The 27,957-nt window shown below is 41.7% G+C and overlaps 1 protein-coding gene across 8 annotated transcripts in view; it reads left to right on the top strand.

The window, feature by feature from the left end:
* Nucleotides 1-27,957, top strand: part of RLF (RLF zinc finger) — a 65,273-nt gene that overhangs the window by 5,740 nt on the left and 31,576 nt on the right. For 5 of the 8 annotated variants that reach the window (XM_068994460.1, XM_068994463.1, XM_068994462.1 and 2 more), the window contains exons 3-4: nt 6,777-6,858; nt 17,688-17,820. In XM_068994460.1, coding sequence (XP_068850561.1) covers nt 6,777-6,858; nt 17,688-17,820 — 215 coding nt within the window. Of the gene's footprint in view, nt 1-6,776; nt 6,859-17,687; nt 17,821-18,168; nt 18,252-20,231; nt 20,418-27,957 lie in introns of those variants that run through there. The other 3 variants (XM_068994467.1, XM_068994466.1, XM_068994461.1) reach the window with 3 other exon arrangements.

Here is a 27,957-nt window from a genome sequence, read left to right as displayed (position 1 = left end):
AAGTTCTAAGGCTTTGTTCTTCTGTGTTTGGATAATCATGTAGGTATTAGGAAGGTTCTACTCTTTCTGTTCATTCTTAAAACATTCTGCAAGTATTTTCTGTAGAAGAAACTTAGTGTAGTGCTCATTAAACAGAAGCTTCAGTATTAGACCTTCATGCATGGATTAAGAAACCTGTATCCCTTGGTCTGCAGTTGCAGCTTTGTGTATTCTGTCCCCTTTAGTGCAAGGGCATTCTGAACGCGCCTCTTATTGAAAAGGACACGCTGATTTGTGTTCATGGCAGTCTGAGTTGAGCTATAAGATTGCAAAGCAGACTAGACATGACTTAAAGCACAGCAATTCATGAAACAGAATAGAGAACCGTTTTACAGTCCATCAGCTGAGTTGGGATAACTTGTAGTTCCTCAAAGTCTGTCTTAAGTGCAAAGCAGCTTTTTGTAATTGAAGAGTGTAGCCTGAGGGCTTTTATGTACACTGGAGTACAATCAGTATAACCTGAGAAGGATAAGGTGATGTGCTGGTCATTCCTTGCTAGTGAGGTTTCATTTCAGGAGGGAGGGTGAAGATCTAGAACGTTGAATATGAAGATAATCATAGAATAAGAGTGATTCTGTGACTGTTCCTGTTTTTTGGGTTGTTTTTGTTGCCAGTCTCTTGTGGTCTGAACTCAGGTATTCTCTTTAAGAAGGACTTTAGCAGTGAACTCCTTGGTCAAATGCTTAATTTTGTGATGGACTGACTTGAAATATAAATGAACAGCTCAGAACTAGGTATCTCCAAATGATGCCTGGAATTATTTTCTTTTTAATTGTGAGAAATATATGAACTAGGAGTGGTTTTGGGTTTTTCGAAAGCATGTGAAATCAGGAGAAGTGTGTCTTAAGTTTGTACTATGGAAACCTAAGACTTTAGCTGCTAAATCATTTACCTGGTAGGTAATACACATTTTTGGGAAAGTATCTTTATTGTTTTTGCAAAGTATTCTCTTAAGGATAGAATACTGTTGTCTTCCTCATGTTATCATTAATTAGCTTGTATATTTGATTGTTTCCTATTTATGTAATTTAAAAGTTTGTCTGTTAGTGTCTGTTTGCAGGGCATCTCTACTTGGAATATTTTCTATATATTTTGCCACTGTTAGATACATTGGGGTGTAAATCCCACTTCTGTATCAAAATTGCTTTTCCCTTGTTGAGAAATATCAGAATATTCTGCTTTTGCTAATATGGTTTCTTCCAGCTTTCAGTGTGAGGAGTTTGTTGTAGCTTGTATATTCAGAAAACCTTGTGTTAGAGGACAGTAGAAAAGCTGACTTGCTGGAATCTCCTCTTTCTTGTAACGATTACATTTGAAAGGAATCTAAAGAATGAGAAATAGAAGGACTGAGGTGGAAGATAGGGTGAGGTAAATGGCATAACTGAATTAACTCTCCCACATTTTTCTTTTTCATAAGTTTCCAAGGGAGTGAGAGAGATGTTAGAGCAGGGAATTAAAGATAAAAATTGAGGTTCCATGGGGGAGGAAGACTGTTACCTAGTTAGGGACATGAAGGCATACTGTTCCCATGTAATTGTGATTTTTGGGGAGACAGTTGGGTTGTCATACACACTGTGTTTTCAGACTTGATTCTCAGTTGCAAGTGAAATGAGCAAACTTGCTGTTTCAAAGCAGAAGCGCTCTACTTCATATTGAAATCCTCCTTCCCTTCCAACATTCTTCCTGGAGAAAAGAACTTCCTCCTCCTGACATCCTTATCAGCAGGGTGAGCCAGTAACAGCATGTTGGAGTTTTAGTTTAGTCCTAGTTTTTTTTCTGTTAAAGGAATTTTTTCCCATAGCATGTTGCTAGGAGATAAATAGCCATACTTAAGAAAGACAAAAGGGCCCGGCCAGGCTTTTGTTCTCACCTGGCGGGCAGTTCAGTTCGCTCTCAGCGTCTGGAGGGAGAAGGTGCAGAGAGAGGAGCTGCTGGTTCCCGTTTTCGGCGTCTTTCCTTTCTGCTGGAAACAACACCGGGAATCCCAAAGCTGCTTTCCCTGCCCTGCTGGAGCGTGGGCTGCAGCCGCCCTACTCCGCTGCTGTTTCGAGCCTTTGCTACGCTGTAGCCGTGCTCACCCTGCCTGCCTGGAGCCCCGGGGGGTTCCCCTTTTGGATACATCTCGTCTGCCACCCGGGATTTGTGTTTGTGCCTGCCGCTCCAGCCTACCAGTCCAGCCTGCTGTTTCCGAGAACCCGGGACCAGCTGCCCACCGGTTTGTGAAGCCTTTGTTCCACCCTTCCCCGGGATCCCAGGGCATCAGAGCAGCCGCGTGTTCCCCGAGCTCGCTCCGGAGCGCCCCCTGCAGCCGCGGGGGAACCATCGCACCTGCCCTGCTCACCGGGAGCCGCCAGCGATCCCTGCCGGCTGCGAGCGGAACTGCACCCGAGGGGAAATAGCCTGACAGCCGAGAAGGCTGGGACTGGGTTTGTGATTGCTGTTACTGCCATAGTTGTTGTTTTGTTCGACTGGTTATATATCTTCCTATCTATCTATCTATATATATATATAGTAAAGAACTGTTATTCCTATTTCCCACATCTTTGCCTAAAGACCCTTGATTCCAAAATCATAACTCAGAGGGAAAGGGGTTACATCTGCCACTCCAAGGGAGGCTTCTGCCTTCCTTAGCAGACACCTGTCTTTCAAACCGAGACACAGCAAAACTCAGTATACTGTGCTTTTCCCTGCTGCATGCTGACGTCCTTTGTGTGTTCACAGTACAGCTGACATGATGTAGGGACTGTGTCTCCCACAAGAAACATGATACTCATGCAGTGTGAGATATTGTTGCTCCACTGCCTAACATTAGGAAACAAAAGGAGAGCTTGGAGTGGTGGCTCTTGTAGACTACAGATGTGACAAATGATTGGAGGTGGGGGGGAAAACAGGAATATTCTTTTTGACCATGGCCATGAAGGGATACCTGCTTTGCTTAAGTGGAACTTGGACAGGTTATTCTCCCAGCCCCAAAGCACCATGCACACCCCTCACCAAAGGTATTGCCTCTGTAGAAGAATTAATAAAGAATGAGCCATATCAGAGATATCTTTCACTGACCATTAGTTGGCTGGCTATCCTTGTGAATATCAGGAGACCCTTGAAGCTGGTTGTTCACTCAAACTTCTGCAAGTGCTTTATTTCTGAGGCTGCTGTGAGGGAAAGGTGTCATGTTACCATCAGTATGAAAATTTTACTTCCATCTGAAAATGGTTTATATGATACTAAGATTAATATATTAAAGTTCAAAAAGAAGAAATATTTAGTCATAAGTCACGTTGTGTTTGCCATTAACTATGATTTGACTGCTTTTCACTCTCTCCTGTGTGCTGCGATGGCACTGAACTGAAAGGGAGCTTACCACTTCTACAACTTTGAGAAGGTGCTCATATGTTTTTTTTCAATCATAAAAAGAGAAAGGAGATTTGAATGCCATCTGGTTTAAGTAGCAAAACTGTATTGAATCAATAAGATGAGTCTGCCTCAAGCTTGGAGCTCTCTCACCTATTGGTTGTACCTATGGAATCTAACAGATGTTGCTTCCAGGAAGAGTGTGCTTCCTTCCCATGGCAGTCTGTGAGCAGGCACACGTAACGCTTAGCTGTTTGTCTAATAAAGCAGTTCTCATCCCTAATACAGCCCAATACACTGTTGCATTTTGATTCACTAGCTTGCGTTTACCCCTCTGCTGTCTATCATTAAGAGCTAATTCAACTCCTAATAAGCACAGGATAATTCCTGGCAACAAGTGAACAATTCCTGCTGATAATCCAATGTATAATGAGTCATCTTTCTGTCTCTAAGAAGATTAGAATAGGAAAAGTGTTCTAATACAATCTAAAGATGAACACAGTTCTGAAAGTTTTTAAAATCTAATTTTAAAACTTTCTGTGAATGAGATATAAAGTGATTACAAAAAAATTGTATGTAAATAATGTTGAATTTTGCATAGAGTTATTAGTTCCAAAATAAAGAAATTCATGTCTAGGACACCTCTTCCTAAAAGATATTTTGAAATTGAGGGTTTCAGATGAATAATATTTTTTATAATAATGTAAAAATTCAAGCACCCATTACAGTTTATTTGCAAAAATTGTGATTAAAGTTTGGAATTGAGTTTTTTATAGGTAGGCATTGTGGTGGTACTGGTAGAGTAGGGTTAGAAAGGCTTGACTTCATGACGTGATCCTGGTGTTTTGATTTGTGGCCTAGCCATGACATGTAAACTTCATTTAGTTGCATTACAATAAAGAGGGAAATGGGATTTCAACGACAGGTGTGTTTTAAAGTATTGTATAATAAGGACCAAAAGAAAGAATTAAGCTAAACAGTCTGTTGTCCCTCTTGGCAGTAGGGAAGGCTGTCTAGTTTTTATGCAGCTATGTGTTTGAATCAATTCTTACAAAAAAACTTAGTTAATTGATTTAGAATTCTAATTATTTTTCTGCCAAGGAAATTGTGATTGGAATATCCTGGATATTACTTTTACAATTGTGCTCTGAGTTTTTTTATGTGGTGGCTTATATATCTGGAGCTCCAGACTTCTTTTGGAGTGACTTCCAGACCAGAGTGCTCTGTGTTGGGATCCTGAGGAAGACATGAGGACTTGCAGTAAAAGAACTTTTGCCTCTTGGTTCAGATCAGTCCTGTGTTACTACAACAGACAATTCTGGAGGCATGAATTAAATCTTCTTGTCTTGCTAGACTATCTCACTCTGTATATACAATGCTTTGAAACTGTAATTGCAGATTTTTTCACTGTACAAGTAGCAATTTAATGCTTAAGTTTAGAAAAATGATGTTTAAAATCTTACTTTGTCATTTTGTTCAATGATACTATATCATATTATATTATATCCAATATCACATATATGAAAAAGCAATGTTCTAGAAAAAGTTATGCTAGGAGTTGAAAGTGGACATAGGTAGGATTGATTGACTAAGTCTGAAAGTGAGGCGTGCATCAAAAGACTTTACAAAAGCACATTGACCATGAAGTTTGCAAATGTGTTACTGGGTGTAGAGTCTTTGTGTGACATGGATGAAAATGGGACACATGCTTAGGGATTTTTTTGGTTGGTTGGTTTGTTGTTGGTTTTCTGTTTGGGATTTTTTGTTAGTTTCCTTGCTGTTGTTTTGTTGGTGAGGTTTTTTTTTTGTTTGGTTTGGGTTTTTTATGTTAAAATAGATTTCAGGTGTTTTGTAAAGTTGGTTTTGATAGCCTATTAGCAACTACCTGGGTCTAAACATTTGGGCTGGTGAATTAACTGCCAAGCTGGAGTACAAGGCAAAACAAAGTCGTGATTATTCTATTAAATTGAAACCTATGACAGTTGGAATATCTGGTGGTTCTGTTGCCTGCTTTTTCATCATCAGCAGTCTCATGCCTAATGATGTGAATAATGATGGAATGGCAGGGGTGAAGGCTGTTGTATTTTTTGCCAATCTAATAAAAGTGCTTAGAGCTTTTGCAGGTCTAAAGCTCTGCTTCAAGGAACCAGGATTGGGAGTGAACTCAAACTTAGGAAATGTGAAAAGGATGGCCAGATACTTAGTCAATATTCATCCATTTGGTCTTGTTGATGTACATGACTGCTGAATCTGGCTAAAAACTGAGTAGGCATAGCATTTGGTAGGTAACTGTTCAATGCATTTATCAGAAGTCAGGAGGAAGATGGACATTGTTTTTGAGTACTAAGCAAATCTCAAACTTAAGTTTGCTTTATGGTCATCTCTTCCTTTTCCACTTCCCTAAGCTCAGTTCTCCTGTGTGTCTGTCTATCTATCTAATCTATCTACCATAAGACCGAATGTGTTGCCCTGTCATTCTTCTATTTAATATTTGAGAGAGGATGTTTTGAAGAAAAATTAGCAAGAGTTGAAACTATCTAACAGTGTAGATGTAGTTTATAGCAGTGATTCAGTGATTTTTTTTGTAGGTGGTATCCTAGATTAGTTTTCTTTCCTTATATTGTCATCATTTATGAAAACACTTCTGCTGTGTGTAAATCTTGTGTATCTCTAGAGCAGTGTGTCACGGTTAACGCTTTTAGTTTGATTGGGTCTAATTGTTCAGTAGGGTTTTAGGCAATCCACGTGTCCCTTACAAGATTGGATAGGTCCTGTTTGAGAACAATATAGGCAGCAGTCCTGCCATAGCAGCTCGCTGTATGTGCTGTAGGTATTGGAATGCTCCCACAGTTGGTATCAAAGGCTCATAAGGTGTTTCTAGGTGCTGATGCTCCTCCTGACATAATTTGTCCAGATCCATTTTTGTGCTGGTGCTGATGTCAAGCTGTTTTTCAGTTTTATTTTCTTATATAAAGTGCTGAAATGTTGTTAGGTGAAGCTGGCGTTCATTCTCCCTCGAGGCAGAGACCATGCTGGACTTCAGTGAGCTTTATTTAGAATGGTTATTAGGTTTCCTTTGAGAAGAAAGAACAGAAATTCTGTGACGCAATGTTCCTGAGCCACATGGAATGTACTATCTTGTATGATAAGAGTAGCTACAATCTAAAATTAGTGAGCTTGTGTGTAGTAAAAAGGAGTTCCATATGATGAATCATGCCTGATTTACAGGCTGTTTCCAGGCCTTTAATTGATTTGCAGAATCTAACATGTTTCAGTGTTACTGTCATTGCTTATCTGAATACTAAGTAGTATGTGTCACAAATGTTATTTAATGTAACAAGAGAATGTGTTCAGGTAGCTTGTTTACTTGCCTTTTGCTTTTCCAGGAGTTGTTTTGAGCTACTGCTTTCAATTCCTGAAAGTGAATTGCCACATGAGGTGTGGTTAGGATTCCATCAATCCATTCAGGTAAGTGTTCTGAATTTCTTTTTTCCAATTTACATATTTAAAAAAAAAAAAAAAGCTGCATTTGTACTCCTTCTCTTCTACCCTTCCCCTGAGTTCCACTTGTCCTGCATTGCTGTTACCTAGGCAGCAAGAATTTCTGAGCAGCAAAAGACTAACTGCGGCAACTGCACTGGGAGTCTTAAGGCCCTTAAGCAAGAGAACCTTAGTAAGTCTTGATCTAATGATTTATGTGAGAGACAGACAGAGTTAAATGAAGTGATTTAACAGCTCTGAAGCATTACTTTGATGATAACAGAGCTTTTGTGGAGGTCTGAGTGGCAGGTTAATGTCTGTACCTGATTTGAGAGGGATGGAAATGGTAGGACAGGTCTTTAGTCCAGGTGGTTCTTAGAAGTGTTTCTTTGGAGGTGGTGCTAAAATAAGTTCATACTACTACATTCCTACACTCAAATCAAGATGGCTAATGCAGAATGTGTAGGAAGAAGAGATGTTTTCTGGGTTTTAGTCTGGAGGTAGTACCTAGCTGTCTGCAAGAACTGGTGTTCCTCATGGAGGTGAAAGGCAGGAGTGGTATTGCTGTATTCATATTGATGGGCCCTTCCAGGACCAGGGACTGCTCTGTTTCTGCTATTGCCTGTTCTGGCTTTAACTGACTGGTGAACTTGGAAGCTAATCTCAGTTGTAAGTTACTGAAGACTTTGGCAGGAAATAGTTGGAAGTGAATTTAGACCTTGCAGCTGTCTCTATCACAAGACTTTATACCTGTTTGACTGGGGATTTTCTCAGTTTCTGATGCTTGAATACTGCTGCATTAGCTCTGAAGATGCTAGTTCTGAGCTTCTACTTTGGTTTTGCCTGCAGTCAAGGAAACAGGAGGTGTGAAAACTTTTCAGTAGATTGAAGATGAATAAACCTGTCACTTTAAACTGAGAAAAGCAATCTAGTAGAGCTTTGTTTTCCTGCTAGTAGTGGAAGAGACAGATAGTCTGTGCTTGAGTGATTCCAGGTGTGGAGAAAATTCCTTTTCCTGAAATACCATGGAATATTTACTATCATGGGAACCCTAAAAACAGTCGGGTGTGGCATGTAATTGGTAATAGAAAGAAATGGCGGTAGGTAGAGTTTAAATCCTGTGGCCTTAGTGGTGTCAAGGATTTGTCCTTTATTTTGAGTGTGTAAGTCCTGTGACTTCTTTAGCGATTGCAACAGAGCACAATGGACATTGCAGCACTCCAGAGCCAGGTTTGAAGGTGTATGAGTTTGTTTTGACAATGCCCAGCTATGCTGTCTGTTTGGCTATTGGCCAAAGGCTGGGTCTGTGCTCTCAACCTGTTCGTTTGTGAGGATGCCACAGATAAGAGTGGTCAGCCACAGTTTCATCTTTTGTATTAGGGCTAGTGCAAGACACTGAAACTTATTAAGTTTCCAAAGTAGCTCTTCTTTAATTTACTAATACAGTCATTGTAGGGTAAAGAGGAGTGAATCAGAATCACAGAGTATTAGGTTGAAAGTACCTCACGGACACCTTTGTCCAGCCTTTCTTGGACAAAGGCAGGGTCTAGACGAGATAGCCCATCACCCTGCCCAGCTAAATCTTTGAATTGTCCAATGTTGGAGAATACACTACTTCTGTGGGGAGATTATTCCAGTGGCTGAATCGTCTCATTATGAAAAATTTTCCTTGGTTGTCCAATCAGAATTTCCCCAGGAGTAACTTGTACCCATTACCCCATGTCTTTTCCATGTGAATTCTTGTGAAAAGGGGATATCCGTCGTTTTTTGTAGCTACCGATTAAATACTGGAACATGGTGATAAGGTCTCCCTTAAGCCTTGTGATCTTATCATATGCTAAAAGGCATATATATTTGTATCTGAACTGGCCTAGACATGAAACAAGATGTTCTCTTACAATCAGAATATGGGAGGGCATATACAGGCTTTTTTTCATTATAGCAGAGTTACAGTGCAGCTCTAAAAGTTGCTAGCTTTTAACTGGAGGGATCTGCAGGGAGAATTCTTGTTACCAAGTTTAGTAATTTCTATGATGTAACAAACCTGTGCATTTCTAGGATTTTGAAGTGAGTGATCGAACTTTGATACTTCTGTCAATAGACAGCAGGTTTTTAGTCCGATGAGATGGATCTATTTATGCTGAATACGTTGGAAGGGAACTGTTAAATTCCAGTGGTAGTGGTAGAACAGTGTGATGTCCCACTCTTAAGAGGGACAGAGCATCCAAGATTCATAAATACTTGTGGCCTTAAGGATCTACAGAAGTCAGAGGATGCACAAAAGCTTACAGAGTTTTATTAGTAAATTACATGCTCGGCATGGAAATTGGTATGTTAGTCCTTGACCTACATAAGCACACAGCAGTGGAGGTTGGATAAAGGGGTAAGGTAAGAAGGAAGAGAGAGAACAAGAGAGAAAAAGAGATCACCAGTCCTGGTTCCACTGTTGGTCCAGCTGATGGGATGTCCAGGATCCTGGAGCTCCCACTCAGGCTTATTTGGGGTACCTTTTTATAGATAGGTTTTCCTGCCCTGAAGACAGGTTTCTCACTTTGTATGCAAATTAGCTATGCAGTCATGTGCTGTCCGGTTTTTCAGACCCCTCTGAAAATGGGTCAGAGGGCTTCAGGGGTCTTGGATGGTCTTGTTCCCCCTGCTACCATCCATCCCCACTTCTCAATCTCATTCCTGAACTTGTGCTGGATTGTATTGTGCTTATCTCCAGGAGCAAGAACAAGGATGTTTGTCACGGGAAAGTGCTGACCTACGTCCACATGGCCCCCTTCTCCAGCTACATTTTGTTCTTTCTCACAGTGTGTTATTACAAACAATCCTTGTGTGTTATTACCAGCAATCCTTGGTTGGGTCCTCAGCATATCACTATTGATGTTTGAGACATACAGATGAGCCCTTATCTTCTGGGGTTCTGCAAAGAGTGGTGCAAGCTCAGATCTCTCATGTCAACTTTTAGAACTAGGGAAAATTTAAGATGTGCTGCTGCCAGGAGTAGTAATATATACTTGGCTTTTGTAGTGACTTTTTGAAGCTACGTCTTCCAGGTTTAGCATGCATCTAATGCTCCTTGTAGTTCAGATAGTGAACTGGTTAAACATGGTGTTTTTCTGAAACCTTCCTGAAGAGGTTTGTGGACTTTTACAAACAGGTGTTTCTAATAAGATTTTGAAGTAGCACTCTGGCAGAAATATGAGAATGAGAACGCTTGTGCCCTGCCTTGGAATACAGTAGGAACCCACTTGTCACCACAGAAGGAGGACATTAGTCATATGGAGGGCAATAGAGACCTTCAGATAGGAATCACTTACCGGCTGTCTTGTAGGTTTAAAGCCTGTGTGTGACCATGTTAATGTGCAGATCTCTCTCTGCATCCAGTAGGAAAGCACCTCAGAATAGTATGTTAGCACATGCCCAAGACTGATGGATATAAATGTGCTTATTGCTTTCCTAACAAAACGGCTAAGTGTGGCTTCTGAGGACTGTAACTCCTAATATGGGAGGTATTTTTCAGATCTACCTGCAGTAGTTGTTGCTCTGTAACAATCTACACAGATAATGGGAGTCAGTGAAACTTCAAATAAATTTTCATCCCAGGAATGTGAAAGGTGAGTGAGGGCTTGCATTTCAAAGCACCAAGGTGTGGGGACTGTCCTAGACCTGAAAGTGGAGTGTCACTGATGTCCAGCTTATATACAAAATGCTGGCAAAATCTTTATTTGATGTCTGAACCTGTTTGTTCTGTTATCCTAAATAACAGCAGTTATGTCCTGCAGTCACCCATGAGTAGTTTTCCTTATCCCTAAGCAAGATCAGAGGAAGCTTGGCAAAATGAAAACAAGATATGAGATTGTATGGCAGGAGTCTCAAGCATGGATTTATACAGTGGCAGCAGGCAAAGGGGTGCAGACACAAGTGGGGAAATGCTGTAAAATATGAGTGAAAGGATTGGGGCAGAATTACAACAGGGCTCTTGATACAAGTAAACTGTTAATCTGAGGGAGGAGCTCAGTGGAGAGGTATTGTGTGGATTGATATAATCTAGTCAGGTGAAGAAGGTAAAACTATGCATTCAAAGATGTCTTTAGTGGGAGTAGGGATGTGTCATTCTGGGTATTGAATGTGGATTGTGGAACAGGGTTTCCTTCAAGCCTTAAAAAGAGCATCAATGCTTTATTTAGAAAAACTGTGAGTTTAGTGTGAGCATAAGCCAAAAACTTTTGTGAAGCTGTGGTAGATGCTGATCACTTTAAACTGTCAGGACTGAAAAGTCCTGATGTCTTCAGTAAACTGTTTCAAGACTTGTCTTTTCTTTTGAACTTTGTCCATAGGCTCTTACTGTATTATTCTTTCCTAACTTCATCTAGAATGAGATGTTTTATGTCCTGCTCTTTAGAACCTGTTTATGGTGTTGTCCTAACTTAATGAGATATGGATACGTAAATGTTGCATTAGATTTCTTCAAAGACTTTTGATGTATTCATAATAGATTTTTTCAAATATTCCCATTAATATTAGTTTTATATTCTTCAGCAGGTCCAATGAGGTTCAGCTAAGCACTGTAATGGAAGGGGAGTGTACTGACAATAGTTAAGTTATTTATGCTACATGTGTTGGTGAATTTTATATTTGGTATTTTGGTATTGACACCCTGAATCTCAAACACAGTGCTGAGGCAGCAAATCAGCTTGCTCGTATCAAAAGCCCCTTCTTTCTCACCTTCTAAGGTACATTCAGCCCTTAATACAGAGTTACTGAAATGTGAGTGATCCTTATAATTGGACTGGGCTCTGCTGGCTGTGTACTGCATCCTGAAGCCCTCAGATTAGGGAACAGTTGCTATTGGGAAGACAGTGTTTACGTTGGATGTCTGGATTACTGAATGTCATAATCTGAGGGACAGTGGTATTTTCAGTAACAGTACCTCACCTGTGTCCAGGTTGTGTGATTTTTAAAAAAAATTTTTTGTCAGCCATGTCATTCCAGTAGTGATGGCAAATAAGTGGGCTGCTCTGGCTGTTTCTGAGGCTGCGGCTTCTAGCTTCTCAGTGCTTTAATTGGTAGTTCCATCCCTTTCTAGGGTATAACACCCATGTTGAATACCTTTGCAGAGCTCAGTGAAGCTCATTGAGTTCAGTCTTCCAGGTGAAGTTTGAACACATAGGCTCTTAAATGCTGATGGGTTTTTGGAGTTAGTCTTTGACCTGATCTACACTTGAGTCTGAGAGAGGTTAATGCTGTAACATTAGTGTGAGGGAAGTGAATGCATACTGGATGCTCTGGCAATCTGTTGTATTGAAAAGACTTAATGCTGTGTGACATGTAGTTGGGAAAGGCCTAAAGTAGAGGTTGTTAAAATGGGCTTCTATTGATTTTTTTTTTTAGGTAAGATCCAGTATCTCTTCTAAATGCACACCTGTAGCTGTTTTCTTAATCATCCTCAAGACTGAAGATAAAATAATATCCATAGACTTCCCATAGGAAGTAACTGCCAGTTACAGAAACTGGGCTGTGGTTACATATTTCATGGATGCAAAGTTAGAGCAGTTTGTTGTTTTTCAGTGATGTTTTTAAAGCTTTCCTGAGGCTACAACTTGAGTATCTTTGGGCAGTAGCATTGTATTAAGCATTGTGTGTCATTCACCTGGCTGATTCTATTGGCATGCCATTTAGCTCAGTGTAAACTGGGGAATTGATCATACTTTAATTTTAAAAAGCAAAACAAAACAAAAAAATCGCACTTCTTCCCTGAGGGTCTTTGTTACGAGTTTTGTTCACTGTTCCAGGTTGCAAAGACTTGAGAGGAGGAACAGGTGTGTGAGCCTAAGGATTGCTTAAGTGATGTTCTCAAACACTTAAACACAGCCTGAAACCTTTGTGTGTCAATCTCTCAGTGCTGTTAGCTAAGAGCAGTTTGAGTTCTGGTCAAGAGTTATGTGAAGTCACTTGCATCTTTAGGGTCCAGCTAAATTAAATTACTTCTAGCTTTGTAACGTTTCAGGCTCAAGGCCAGAAATCAGTCATTGCAAGCAGCCTACTTGGCTATCTTTGCATCTGCCAATTAGCACTAGCTCCTCTACCAATACCAACACCTGATTTTTGAGGTAGTCTTACCAATAACTCACTCACTAGTTTTACTTTCTTTATAATCGTTTTTAGAAGTAGTGTGGTCTTTAATGATTTCAGTTAGCAGGTTGCTATGAGCTAACAGCTTGTTGGAACACAGTTACAACAGTTACCTAAAAATAAATTAACTTTGGGGCAATATTTACAGAAAATATTTGGTACTGCTATGGATGATGAGATTGTTAAAGTTATCAAAACTGCTTGATTGTTGCATTCAGCTATGAGACTTCTAATTTTATGGTTCTTAGAAGGTGGAAGTCTGCACTATAGTTCTGCATTTGGAAAGAACTCCTAATGTGTGCTCTTTTGCTCACTTCTGGTGTTGGTTTGTTTTTTTTCTTGCAGTTGCAAAAATACTCATGGTAGGGCAGAAGCACTGACTTCCACAAAGTGTGCTTTCAGACGTAGTGAAATTTCAGTGTGTTGAATCTGTCGCTCTCTGAAGGTTTCTGTTGTGGCAGAGTCATGAGGTCACTGGAAGAAAGCTCAGTTACTTTCTGAGCGAAGAGTGCTGATTCACCTCTTCACTCAGAGTAAGAGGGCTTTCTTAAATCAGGGTGCTCAGGATCCTGCCCCACCAAATGTTGTCTTTAAGAAATGGAAAATGTACAAACTGTCATTACTCCTTTAAAAATGAGAATGTTTACATATGGAAACACTTCCCGCGCACACACAGAATTTCACGACTCCCTTGCTAGACAGCTCCAACTAACTTCTGGCAATATAGTGAAGATAAAGACAGCTCTAAGATTTTCCTTTTCACCCTCTCTTCTAAAGGTGGTGGTCTTTGCTGGACATGCATCACTATGGCAAATGAATTGTACAGGACAGTTGCAAACTAGGTGTTGTACTGCAGTGGAATTTCAAAAGTTTTCAGGAATCTCTTGATTATGCTCTGTTTGAGACTGTTCAGCATAGCTAGCCTTGTTTGCAGTAAGAGCTCACTGTTGACCTACACTTAAATTACAGACCCTAGAGACCTGTGATGCCAAACTGGAACCTAGCCATCTGGTCACCAACCTGTTCTGATACTTGGGGTTGTACCATATGCAGCACTTTCATTTGCATGTGTTGAGCTTCACTGAGTACCTGTCAGCAATGTTCTGCAGCCTGTTGAATGTCTTAATGGCTGCCTGCCCAACAGTGTCAGCTGCTTTCCAGGTTCTGTCTCACCTGTGGGCTGACAGAGAATGAATGTGCTTTGTCCCATTATTCAGACAATAAATGTGTTAAAAATACCAGCTCACTGTTGACCCTGAGAAGTGCTAGTGGGAGACAGCTGCCAGTTGGGTTTTGTAGTTTGTCACAAGCCTTTTAAGTCTGGCTTTTGAGCTGGTGTTTTCACCTGTGTTTTGTCCACTTTTCCTTATTTTAACAGTTTGGTTTTAAAGATACTATGGGAGATTGTCAGAAGCCTTGCCAAGTATGACTAATGTCATCTGTAGCTTGTTATCACAGAAGGTAGTCAGATTGCTGGATGTAGTTTCCAGGAGAATTTGTCCCATGTTTTTTCTGGGGACAGGCTGACTGGCCTGTAGTTCCCCAGGATTTCTTACTCTTGGTGATTTCTTCAAGTTGCTAGAAGCCTTTCCCCAGTGACTGACCTTACAGAGCCTAGTACTGGACTTGCAGTGATATCCATAATGCCCATCTACATCCTTGGCTTCTGTTTGATACCATGGATGCTAATGTGATTAAGATGTTCTCTGGCATGCTGGTTCATGCCTCTTCCCCACGTCCAGCTCTGCCCCTGTTGACAGGGACCAGGAAGGCCAGAGTGCATACCTTGACAGGAAAACTTGAGGCAAAGTTACAGAGTACCTCAGCTTCCCCAGTGTCTTCTGTTACTTGATGTCCTGTTTAGCTCTTCTCAAACTTTTCTCGGTCCATCCTTTTGTCGGCCAAGTGACGAAAACCGGACAGATCCACGTGTCTGTCAGCTTGGCCTCTAGAGCTTTGTGTTTCCTCAGAGTGTGGTATGATTTGTGTCCAGGTGTGTGAGCAGCAAGTGATAATAGTCTTAGAGCAAGCCTTGACAACTTCTCTGCAATATCCCACATCCAAGTCCCTGTCAAACACCAAACCTTATGAGACATGGAGGCTAATTGTGAAGATTAGCTGAAGATTGTGAATGTGTAGAAAGGACTTTAACAATGACAGCTGATAGCTTGGTTTGTTTCCTTTCTCCTTTCCCCTTTGGCCTATTCCTGTAAAGACTGGTTATAGCTGGAAATGCTGTTTATTTAAAGGTGAGTCAGGACATTATGTTACTTTAATGTCATGACTAGCATAGGAAGATTGGCCTAGCTATGGAATACAGTAATACCCATTTCTAGCATCAGGGGTACATTTGGGTGCTATCTTATCAGCTTACACAGAAACACAGAAAATACGCTGTACTTTTACTTGACTTCCCTATGCTGCTTCTGAGATCTCCTCCAGATACTTAACACCTTGTGCTGTGGAACACTGCCCAGTGTTCTTGCTGTCCCTCTAAAATTTCACAATTCATTGTGTGCTAGATGAGCAAGCAGTAAGTTGTCTGCTATAATGAGCTTTGTAGGAGTGTCTACGTCTTTTTGTGGTCCCATTTGGATTGTTGGAATATTCACTTGGTATTTGCTGGGAATGATTTTCTTCTAACTTTGCCTGTATTCTCAGCTTAGTGAAAGAATGCCTCAAAGTTACGCACAGGCTCTCTAAAGAGATTCATACACATAATTTTCTGTTGGAGAGACTGACAGACTGTCCAGAGAACAAAATGGATCTGTATAAACTTGATGCTGGACATAGAGTTCAGTGGTGCTCTAGTGCTTGAGTTTATTACATACAATACGCAAATACGCTATGGGGTACTTGGAGCAGACACATGTAATCAGGGAGTGAGGAGAGAAGAACCCTGTGTTGACTATGCTTCACTTCAATTTGGGATTTATTAAGTACCATATCTGATAGGATGGTTTCATAGATAATCCAGAGGAGTCCTTCAAGAAACTTGAGAGTTGTGGATCAATGTAAGTGAACCCTTCACTGTAAGAATGTAGTTTTCCTGTCATGAGTCTTTTACTGTGAATAAAACCTCACTCCTTAGTGGGGAGATGCTTTGCCCAAGAGTTAAAATTCAAGTTCTCTTGTGCAGAGATTTGTGCAGTACAATTTGCTGCGGTATTAGAAAGGAAATAGACTATTGTGTCAAAATAGTGAAGATGGTCTGAAATGACATCTGATATTGGATATTGCACATCAGTATCTGGTTTATTAAAAGACATCTAATCATTAAATGCAAAGATGCCCTTTCTTGTGAATAGTTAATGGAAAAATCTTGGTCATTTTCATAGCAGATTCCCTTGGCTGTAGAAGGTAACTCACAGACTTAAACATGTCTTGTGTGTTGCACTGTGGAAAGTGGTTCATTGGTGTCTTTCGATAGCCCATGATACAAAGGTTTTTGGTTATTCTCATATTTTTAGTGGTCATAGCACAAGCTCCATTTAATTCTGATAATTCAGAACATAGAATTGATTCCAATATATCTGAAGGATACAACAGAGGCTATCAAAAGTAAGCCCGAGGTTAAAGGTTGTTAAAAATATGAACAGTTTGAAACTCAGCTCACCGGAACTAGGGGGCATTGCCCTGTATTGAACTTTAGATCTGCTGTGAGAAGCATTTTTACTGAAGGTGTAGCCACAAATTGCTTACAGTTAGTTGGCTTTATTTGTCAGCATTAGGAAATTCTGAAAGGTGATATTTTAGTTCTTTGAGTTCAAGTCACCCTACATCTGTTTTTCTACTGGGGACATGAAATGCCTGGAATTTGTTTGAAGTTGCTTTCTTTTCTGTATCAGACTCTAGATTCTTCCCATGTGTAATGTCTTTTTTTAATTCCTCCTTTACTCCTCAGATTTCCAGAATTCAAAGTGGTAGGGCCCTGATCACTCTGAGCAGTGTGCTGTGTATAGAGGTTTCGTGAGTGAACTTCACCTGGAGGCCTGCTGATTGTGGAGAGTCTCTGGATGAGGCTTCACAACAACAAATCTGTTAGGATCAGAAACCCCTGGATCTTAGAGTAAATGCACTGGACATAGATTAGTTTCTAAGAAAATTGCATCTTCATATCCAGTAGAAGGATGTTTTTTTCATCTTAATGATGAAATCTCCCATGGCATTCTCCAACTAGTGACTGATGTTTTTCATGATTCTCAAAGTGAATTGACCGGCTCATCTTTAGTGTTAATACTAAATGTACAATTTTAGACTATTTTGTTACTTATTTTGAAAACTACTTTGTCTTCCGAGTTCTTCAATAGCATTATATGCTTTGATACAAAATCATCCTTTGTCTTACAGTTCTTTGTTTTTGGGTTTTTTTTATATACACACGTACATGGAGAAACGTAAAAATTGCAGAAGAGTTACGACTGCAGAATAAGCTTTTTGATTTAAGCCATTTCAGTCAACTCAGTAGTCTGAAATGGGAAAGTTTTGCTGTAGGATTAGAGAAGTGAAAGGACATGGAACTATTAAAATCCCAATGAAAACTTGTCAAAGCAGTAATGGCTGAGAGGAATAGTGCGAAAGTATTAGAATATAGTGAAATATTAGGATAGATAATGTAAAATTACATTGGCTTTATTTTTAGCTAAGACTTTTAATGACTTTTTTTTTACATTTTATAGGATTCACATGATGCTTTACTGGAATTTGGGAATAACAACCTCCAAATATTGGTGGATATCACAAGGGAAGGGGTATGGAAAAATCCAGTTCTTCTTAAAATTCTATCCCAGCAACCAGTAGAAACTGAGGAAGGTAAGAGCGTGTTTTTAGAAATGATATGTGGTTGTTCAGAAATTACTTGGTGCAGTTTTGGTGAGTAAGCAGTGATTTGAAGTCAGAAAAGAGTTGCATTTTAAATTGTACTGTGCAGTAGTATTCATACGTTGCTAAATAATAATTATTATGAAACTGTCTCACTGGCATTTTGAATAATACCACCAATGCATCTCTGCTTGGGCTGTACTATCCATCAATTGAATATTTTGAAACTCCATTTAAGAATTATTTCTTTTTCCATCATAAAAATATAGAAATTTTTCTTCCTGAGGTGGTTTGTTTCTCATAACTGTGCTTTTAAATGTTTTCCTGAATGCTTTACAGGGAGGAATTGAGTATGTCCACACTTTTCAGAGGCTTAAAAGATTCATATGGGATGGCAGTGTGGAGTATTATTAACTCTAGGCTGGGAAGCACTTTGTGTTGAGACTATGGAAATAAGATCTTGAATCAGAAACTTTTGGGAGGTGAGGAAAAGAAGGTGTTAGTGTCACTTTATGTAATACAGTCTTTCTAATGTCTTCTGTTAAATTCTTCCTTTACTCTGAATTTTTTTCCCATTTGTGCTACCATTAAGTGCTTGTAGGTATTTTATCTCTTTCATTAACAGTGCCCTAGACTGCAGTTTACCTCTGGTAGTCTAAAGTTAAAAATAATATAGAAGGGAAGAAGAGTTTAAAATATTGTCTTAAAAATTAAAGGAGAACAAAAAGATACTGGAATTCCATCCACGGAACTGAATGGCATTAACAGCCTCCATAGGCAGGAGGATAGGGCAGGCTGGATTTGGGTGCACTTACAAACCTAGTAAACATTTGAACTGTTGTTGTGGTTTAAACTCAGATGGAAACATTAAGCCCCATTCAGCTCCCTTTTCCCCCACCCCCTCTGGTGAGAGGGAGACAAAGGCAGAGTTGAAATAAGAACTTGAAAACAGCAATGAGATAAGAAAATGAACAGTGACAACAACAATACCAGTAACAACAGTTTATAAAAGAAGGTGATTACATGCAAAAATGCTCTCTAAGAAACTCAGCAGGACCAAAGACCACACCACTGCACCTCTCAAGACAATTAAAAAGGCAGCGTCAGCACACCTATGTCTTTTCCCCAAGCCCTGGACAATGAAAAAAGAAACAGTGGTGGACAAATTATCCTCACTCATACTCCTTTCCCAAGCCTGAGACAATGAAAACAGTGATGGACAAACCTGTCTGGCAGGACTGGAGCCATCCCACCATTCCATTTCCTTTCTTCCCGTGGAAGAAAGGAACAAGAGTGGTGGCGGTTCCTCTGCATGTTCCCTTTTTCCTCCCCCCAAAGCCATGCCCCCTTCTTCCCAGAAGTGAGAATCCTTTACTTTTGCACCTCAGTGATGAAGTGGGAGTAATAGAATAATAGCCTAGACTCATATGGTTCCAGGCTCTGCCCACCTCTCATCCTTGACCAAAGAAACTAAGACAACTGCAAACAGTATTTAATCCCATCTCCAGCAGATCTTGAAAAGAATTGCGTTCCGTACTAACATCTTGCCTTGGAGTTTTTCATTGGCAGTGTTGGTAGGCCATCCAGTTGAACAGTTACTGCTCTAAGTGTATTTCTGCTTAAAAGGACTTCAATTTCAAAATTGGCCCATATTCCTGGAAACCTCCATCTGTTGAAGAGTTCCTTACTTGAAAAGTTGTGTACCAGGAAGGGTTAAGGGTTAGCTGGCTTTGCAAACTCCCTTTGCATGTGGCAGGCCAAGAGCTGTTCTGTAGGACTGGAGTGAATTCCAGTAGGATTGATGTCCTTATATGCATCTGTGTGGACTCCATTATAGATTAATTTGCTTCTTACCCATGTGGCTCATTTTAGCAGTGCCTATATTATTGATTGCTGCCATGCATTTTTGTTTCAGCGTGGAATGACCTTTGATATAGGTCAGACTGCTTGTTGACTTCATCAGGAATAGGACAGAATAGTTTAAGTGCTTTGGCTTTAAATTTAGTTTGAAGTTTTTGCTGACAAACTGATTGTTTGACACATCTCTTGACCGTGCTGAATTGGGCAGTATGTAGGTGTCCATTTCTTAGATCACTTGGCAACCTGAAACTATTGATTTCTTAGAGGTCATTATTTAGTACATATGTGTCTATTTAGCTAGATCTGAATAGATGCTCAGAAGAGTTGTCCTCATCCTCATTGGATGCAAGCAAAGGCAACAGGATACCTTTACGCACTGCTGGTTGTTCAGGCTGGCAGCAGTGAGGTCAACAAGAAGGGCACCAGGGTAATTAAAAGGGACTTCAAGGGTCTGGTTCAGATGGTTGATGGGGCAGGAGTGCAGGTGGTGTTCTGTGGATACAATATTGTTGCTAGCAAGAATTTTTCTTGCTTCTTTCCAGTCCCGTGAGATACTTTTCTCTCTCACAGAAGATATTAGCAGAGTTCTATGAACTATGAACACCTGCGACCTTGCAGAGCTTTGTTTTATGGTACAGTAGAAAACTATTTTGACAATGGATGTTTTAGGATTTTAGCCAGTCTCCCCAGAGGGTGGCTGATCCTTTGACCAATTAGACTATGAAGAAAAATGTCTACAAAAGTTTGTAAAATAAATAAATAAATCAATCTTGCTGCACAATTCCTGCCTGCTGGATCTCTCTTCTCCCTGCCACTGCGGGATATTGTAATAGTGTTCTGCTTGGTTTCTTTAGTAGCAGAGATGAATTACGAAAGCAACAGGAGAACCCATGCTATCAATGAATGGCTTAAGGGCTGGTGCCATCAGCAGAATTTTGGGTGTTTTGATCATGGGGCAAGTTTTATGGCACCTGGCCTGCTAGAATTGGATGAGCTCCATCTATATAACAAGGGCAAAAGGATTCTAGTCCATGAGTTGGCAGGGCTGACTGAGAGGGCTTTAAACTAAGTTTGAAGGGGGAACAGGATGAAACCAGGCTCTCCAGAGATGAGCCCAAGTGTGGTAAGCCAGAGTCAGGGTTGAAATCGGCAAGCACTGCTGAAGTGCATGTACACTAATGCATGCAGCATGGGTTTTGGAGGTTGGGATGGTTTTCTTTCAGGTAATTTTCTCCTATTTGTTGCCTAAGAGATGGTAATGAGGATACTTATGAGAGACAAAAGAAGTGGCCAAGGTGAGGGGAAGGGTGCAGCTGGCTACAGTCTCTTAGCTCAGGGGCTTTCTCTTGGGAAGTGCAGAGATACCCTGAGATTTTGGCTCAGAGGTGAGGGACTGGGCTCAGCTCTTAGCTTTCTCTCGCTCTCGGAACTGGAGGAGACAGTGCTGTTGCTGCTGTGGGGAGAATTTGCTGCCACCGTGGAGTTCCGTCCTTTACTACTTCTTCCTTACTGTGGGTGAGGCTTTGCTTCTAAGAGCAGCTGTTGAACTGGGACCTTATTAACATCCGATCTCACTGGAAAGGACCCTCACCATCTACTCAGGTGCTTCAGGGGAAAACCCGTGACCCTGACACCCTCCCCAGCCCTCCAAGGGAGCATCTCCCGGCTCTTTGCAGGGGCCCAGCTGCCGCTGTCCAGCCTCGCTGTTTTCTGCTGCTACTTAAGGGTTTTTGTGTCTGCCGGATCCCCTCTGGCTCCTGCTATGGCCACGGAGTTTCTGCTACATTTTGTTTGCCACCCCGGGGTCCGCTCGCCTCTGCCATTCCAGCCTGCTGCTCCGAAATCCCTGATACAGCCCATCTCACCATCCGGAGGGGCACTGGGACCAGTTGCCCCTGTGGGTTTGCAAAGGAAGCCTCTTTTCCATCTCTTCTGCCAGCTCACCTGCCATTACTGCATGGACAGAGATGACCAAGCTCGCGCTACAGCGCCCCCTGCAGCCGCGGGGGAGCCATCACACCTGCCCAACCTGGCCGGGAGCGAACAGCGTCCCTGCCGGCTGTGACTGTAACTACACCAAAGGGAAAAGTGCTTGACTGCTGAGAGAAGGTTGCTACTGGGTGTCTGTTTCTGTTTGTTGTTGCTGCTGTTGTTGCTTGTTTGCCTTGTTATACATACATACACACACACACACACACATATACACACTACTAAAACATGTCATTCCTTTTCCCATATCTTTGCCTGAAAGCCCCATAATTTCAAAGTTATAATAGTTTGGAGGGAAGGGGGTCATATTTTCCGTTCCAGGGGAGGTTACTGCCTTCCTTGGCAGACACCTGTCCTTTAAACCAGGACAATGGGTAACAAACAAAAGGAGCTGGAAGCCATGGTGCAGAAGGAGAGCTTTGATGTAGTTGCCATCATGGAAATGTGGTGAGATGACTTACATGACAGGAGCGCTGCAATGGATGGCTACAAGCTCTTCAGAAGAGACAGGGGAGGGAGAAGAGGTAGAGAGGTGGCCCTGTATATTAGGGAGGCTCTTGACAGTAAGCTCAAGTGCCTATGGGAAGAATCAGGGAAGGCCAACAAGGCTGACATCCTGGTGAGAGTCTAGTCTGTTATAGACCACCCAGCCAGGATGAAGAGGTAGATATATTATTCTACAAGCAGCTGGAGGATGTTTCAAGATCACCAGCCCCTGTTCTTGTGTGAGACTTTAACCTGCCAGATATCTACTGGGAACTCAACACAGCAGAGCAGAGGCAGTTTACGAGGTTCTTAGGGTGTATGGAGGATAGCTCCTTATCAGAGCTGGTGAGCAAGCCTGCTAGGGATGGAGTTCCACTAGATCTGCTGTTTACAGAGAAGGGCTGGTGGAGATGTTGTGGTTGCAGGCCATTTGGGGTACAGTGACCATGAAGTAAGAGTTCTCAATATTTGGTGAAATGAGGACAGGCATTAACAAAACTTCTACTCTGGACTTCTGGAGGGTGGACTTTGGCCTGTTTGAGAGACTGATTCAGAGAGTACCTTGGGAAACAACCCTTTAAAACAAGGGGTCCAGGAAGGATGGACATCCTTCAAGAAGGAGATCTTGAAGGTGCAGGAGCAGACTGTGTCCCTATATGCTGAAAGATGAGCTAGTGGGGAAGAAGTGGCCTGGATGGGCAGGGAGCTTTTGAAAGAACTAAGGGGAAAAAGAGGGTGTATCACCTTTGGAAAGAGAGGCAGATAATTCAGGAAATGTTTAAGGATGGTGCTAGGTCATGTAGGAAGAAAATTAGACAGGCAAAAGCCCAATTAGAATTTAATCTGGCTACTTCTGTGAAGGATAATAAAAAATGTTTTTATACATACACAAATGGCACAAGGAGGGGCAAGGACAACCTCCATTCTTTATTGGATGCGGGGGGAATATAGTAACTAAAGATGAGGAAAAGGCTGAGGTACTTCTTTCCCTCAGTTTTCAACAGAAAGACAGGTTGTTCTCAGGACAACTGGTCTCCTGATCTGGTAGATGGGGAGAGGGAGCAGAATAGCTCCTCCCTGTAATCCAGGAAAAAGCAGTTAGAGACCTGCTGAGCCACTTAGATGCTCACCAGTCTGTGGGACCAGATGGGATCCATCCTAAGGTGATGAGGGAGCTGTCAGAAGAGCTCACCCAGCTGCTCTGCATCATTTATCATCAGTCCTGCCTCACTGGGAAGGTCCCAGATGACTGTAAGCTGGCCGATGTGACACCCATTCACAAGAACGGCCAGAAGGAGGATCCAGGAACCTCCAGGCCTCTCAGCCTGTTGTGGTTTGGCCAAATTTAGAAATATATCCTCTGAGAGAAGGCAGGTCACAACCACCCCTCCCCCCGCAGGTTCGGGGAAAAAATAAATTTTCCTCAAAGGAAAGTGAAAGAGATAAAAACTATTTATTTAACAAACACACAGGAAAAAGATAATGATGCTAAATAATAAAACCTCTCAATCTGCTGAGAGAAACCTGGGAAAATTTCAGAGTCCTTCTGCAGATCTCTCTGTCCCCCTCCTTGGAGTTGGGATGGGGTGGTGGGCCCACCTCCAGGGCCAAGGCCTCAGTGCAAAGTCCTCCCAATGTATTATGATGTTGAAACAGTCCAGCAGAGAGAAAAGGAAAAAAAACCAAAGTCCCAGGAAAACAGAAGTTCAACTCTCTGAAGGAAAAGGAGCTGAGGAAAAAAAAACCTGCCAAAAGCCGACTGGAAAGAAAAGCAAGCCGGCTGCTTCCCTTCCCTCTCGCTCTCCTGCCACAGCTGAAAAAAAAGTTGCTATCTCTGTGTGACCTTGAACTAGCTGCAAATTGCTTTGAAAATGTTTTGCTCAGTTTTTCCTTCCCCTCTCAGGCTCAGTTTAAAGGCATAGAAAGGCACAAAAGTTAATTTCTGGGCATAGGGCAGCGATATGAGATACACATCATAAAGTCACCCCAAGACACAGCCTGACCTCAGTGCCTGGCAAGGTTATGGAACAGAGCATCCTGAGTGTGATCACATGGACAGGCGATACAGGACACCCAGGGGATCAGACCCTTCACAATGGGTATAGGAGAGGCAGGTCCTGCCCGACTGACCTGATCTCCTTTTATGGCCAGGTGACCTGCTTGTGGATCTTGCCTACCTGGGCTTCAGCAAAGCCTTTGACACCGTCTCCCATAGCATACTCCTGGAAAAGCTGTCAGCCCATAGCTTGGACAGGTGCACTGTTCTCTGAGTTAGGAACTGACTGGACAGCCGGGCTCAGAGCACACTGGTGAATGGTGCTGCATCTAGTTGGCAGCCAGTCACTAGCAGTGTCCCCTAGGGCTCAGTGTTGGGCCCAGTCCTGTTAAATATCTTTGTTGATAATCTGGATGAGGAGATTGAGTCCACCATCTGCAAATTTGCAGATGACACCAAGCTGCATGTGAGTGTCAATCTGTTGGAGGGTAGGAGAGCTCCGCAGAGGGATCTGGACAGGCTGGATCGATATGCTGAATCCAGCAATATGAGGTTTAGTGAGTCCAAGTGCTGGGTCCTACACTTTGGCCACAAAACCCCCCTGCAGCACTGCAGGCTAGGGACAGAGTGGCTGGACAGCGGCCAGGCAGAAAGGGACCTGGGGGTACTGGTTGACAGCCGACTGAACATGAGCCAGCAGTGGGTCCATGTGGACAAGAAAACCAGTGGCATCTTGGTCTGTATCAGAAATAATGTGGCTAGCAGGACTAGGATAGTGCTTCTGGCACTGTACTTGGCAGTGGTTGGGCTGCACCTTGAGTATTGTGTCCAGTTCTGGGCCCCCCAGTTTAAGGAAGGATGTCATGATGTTCAAACATGTCCAGAGAAGGGCAGTGAGGCTAGTGAAGGAGGAGCGGCTGAGGGAGCTGGGGTTGTTTAGCTTGGAAAAAAGGAGGCTCAGGGGAGACCTGATCACACTCTACACCTCCCTGAAAGGAGGTTGTAGTCAGGTGGGGGTCGACCTCCTCTCCCAGGCAACCACTGGGAGACCATGAGGACAGAGTCTTAAGCTGCGCATGGGGAAGTTTGGGCTGGACATTGGGAAAAAATTCTTCGCAGAAAGAGTGATTGGGCACTGGGGTGGTCTGCCCAGGGAGGTGGTAGAGTCACTGTCCCTGGAGGTGTTTAAAAACAGACTGGATGTGATGCTCAGTGCCATGGTTTAGTTGATAAGATAGTGTTGGTCATAGGTTGGACTTGATGATCTAAAAGGTCTTTTCCAACACAGCTCTTCTGCACAGGTGCATTTTCAGGTAGTCTGGAATAGTCCACAGGCATCCCTAAAAAGTCTGAATGTGACTGGAATCCTGTATTAGACAAATCTGGAAAAAGCACATTTCTCAAGTGAAGTGTTAGACATTTTAAGTAAAGGGAACTTCTGAGAAGTTGAATATCTGCCTAAAATGTTGCTTCTACCATGTGTCTTGCATTTGTGGCAATCTCAGCAAGCTTGGTTTTTTGCTTGCTTTCAGGGTATCAAAGAGCAGATAAACTGAGAAAAGTGTCATCCTTGTGGCCTGTGGACACGCAGCATAGCTGCTTAGACATAGCTAGATGATCTTTCTGAGCTGAGTGTGTCTTCTTAGCACCAAAGCAGGATGGTTTAGATATTGCTTGAGTGTTTTCAACTAACAGTGCAAGGAACAGTAAATACTAGCAGAGCTCAGTGTGGTATCAGACATGTAGAAAGACAAGGAGAGCACTATGAGAGTGCTGTCCTGTTCTGCTCTACTCCTTTGGCTTGCAGCAAGTACTGTGAAAGCGGTAGACGGTAGTAGCATTATTAGTAGTGGAAATGGGAAAATAGGGAGATGGGGAATTGTAGATGCTGAAGAGGCTAGCAGAAAAATTTTCCACCTTTTACAGTCTCTTGTGAAAATCTCCATTCTCATGCAAACTAGCTGAGAGACAGTTTGCTATTTTGTAAACTATTTGCAGGTGCAGGGTGTTGTGAGAATGCAGTGGATATTGTTTTGCTTCACTGACGAAAATATTTTGAAATAGGCATCATAGCATTCAGCCAATCACTCCGGGAGGTGTATTGTCAAGCACCCAATAATGCCATTTATCCTGGACTTGAATTCTGTGTTGTTCTTCGCACTGTCCCTGTGGACAACAGCGACAGGGAATGGCAATATTTAATAGCTATACATACTATAAAGTAATGCTTCAGTAGTTAAATAATTTAGTGCCATTACATTACGTGGGATGGAAGGGGTTTTATTTGGTGCTTTTTGGTTTTGTTAGCCTTTTGGAAGACTAAGAGTATAGTGAAGAGGTATTGAAGATTTGCAGCAAGTTGTAGGAAAGAACATAAGACTGTGAAAGACAACAAAGTGCATAAAATTCAGTCTCCTGTAGCTGTTGCCAGCTATCCAATAACATTTCAAAGAAGTCAAAATAATGCATATTGTGATGCAGGAGAAGAGAAGCAGTCCTGTGAGGAGCAGGGAGTTGGGCTGGTAATCCTTATGGGTCCCTTCTACCTCAAGATACTGTATGATTCTAAGTAGATTGAGGCCATAGGTAAAGTTTTCTTTTTTCTCAGAAGGCAAAATTTATGTGCCAGACTTGTTACCCTACGCTCTGGTACAAGGCAAAATGAAAACTTAAAGAAATCCTGCTCTCTATACGATTATAGCATATTACAGCATGGAAAATATTTTGACTCCTAGATTGTGCTGCTAATGTAACTGGTTTATCTTATTGACATCATCAGACAAATGTGATTCAGTGACTATAGAAGTTACTGCTGACATACGAACTGATCCATGAAGCTGTATTATACCATGGGTTATGATTAGTAAAATCTTGGTTTTATTTTACTTCCTTTTCTTTGTTCAGTCTTGTCTTTTCTCTATGCCAGGCAGTCAAATGCTGCTGTGATTTTATTTCTCTTGCAGAAACTCCATCTGAGCAGCTAGAATTAGTCTGTTGGCCTCAAATAGGACATGGTTGGAGCTGTTATTAAGCAACTATCTCTAAATGTCTACTAAATCAACTTAATCCTTTTTTACCTTTAGAATCATATGAAGTAAAAGCTAGTTTCTGTGTAAGTCACTGATGAGTTACGAGATTTGTCTTCCTTCTTTCACTTGTGTCACTTCTTTGACCTGTATGATGTTCTGTGCTAGTAGTAGGCTCCATTTGATAGAAATAGGAGGAATCAAAATGTACTTCCTGCAGGTCCCAGAAGGGATGGTAGTTCTGCTGTTAGGTGTGGGAGTAGGGACTGTGGAAGGAGCTCCAGTGCAATGGATTTTCAGTTGCCTTAGTCAAACTGCCATTTTATCCTACAATACAACAGCAGCTTCACAAAGTGTCTTTTTTCAGTCGTCTAAAGCTTAGTTTCTTTGAATAGTTTGTATTTCACGCTTTTTGGGTTTTTGTGATGAGTACCTGAAAAGCATTCCTACTTTTTGCTGCCGTGAGTCACTGGTAAGCCAGATGTGAGAGTTGCTCAGTTTTCCTAGGTGTCACCGAAACGGCTAGAAAAACAAAAAACCCTCCCAACAACATTTTTAATGTTAGAGAGTCAAGGCATTACTTCATTCTCTGGCCAGGATGTACCACAGAAATCATCTCATCCACACATAGCCCAGGTGTGCAGAGAGAATTATTCCATGACGCATGACCTTTACTAGATTTTTTCAGATCTCTTACACAGTCAAAACTCATAGAAGCTAATTGGGTCAGTGTTCATTGGTCTCAAGTTGTATAGTTCTTAGTATTTGGTC

The sequence above is a fragment of the Aphelocoma coerulescens genome, chromosome 23, assembly GCF_041296385.1.
Source record: "Aphelocoma coerulescens isolate FSJ_1873_10779 chromosome 23, UR_Acoe_1.0, whole genome shotgun sequence".
NCBI classification, from domain to species: Eukaryota; Metazoa; Chordata; class Aves; order Passeriformes; family Corvidae; genus Aphelocoma; species Aphelocoma coerulescens.
The sequence above is the reverse complement of the archived record's forward strand: the minus strand, read 5'-3'. Positions and strand labels throughout refer to the sequence as shown.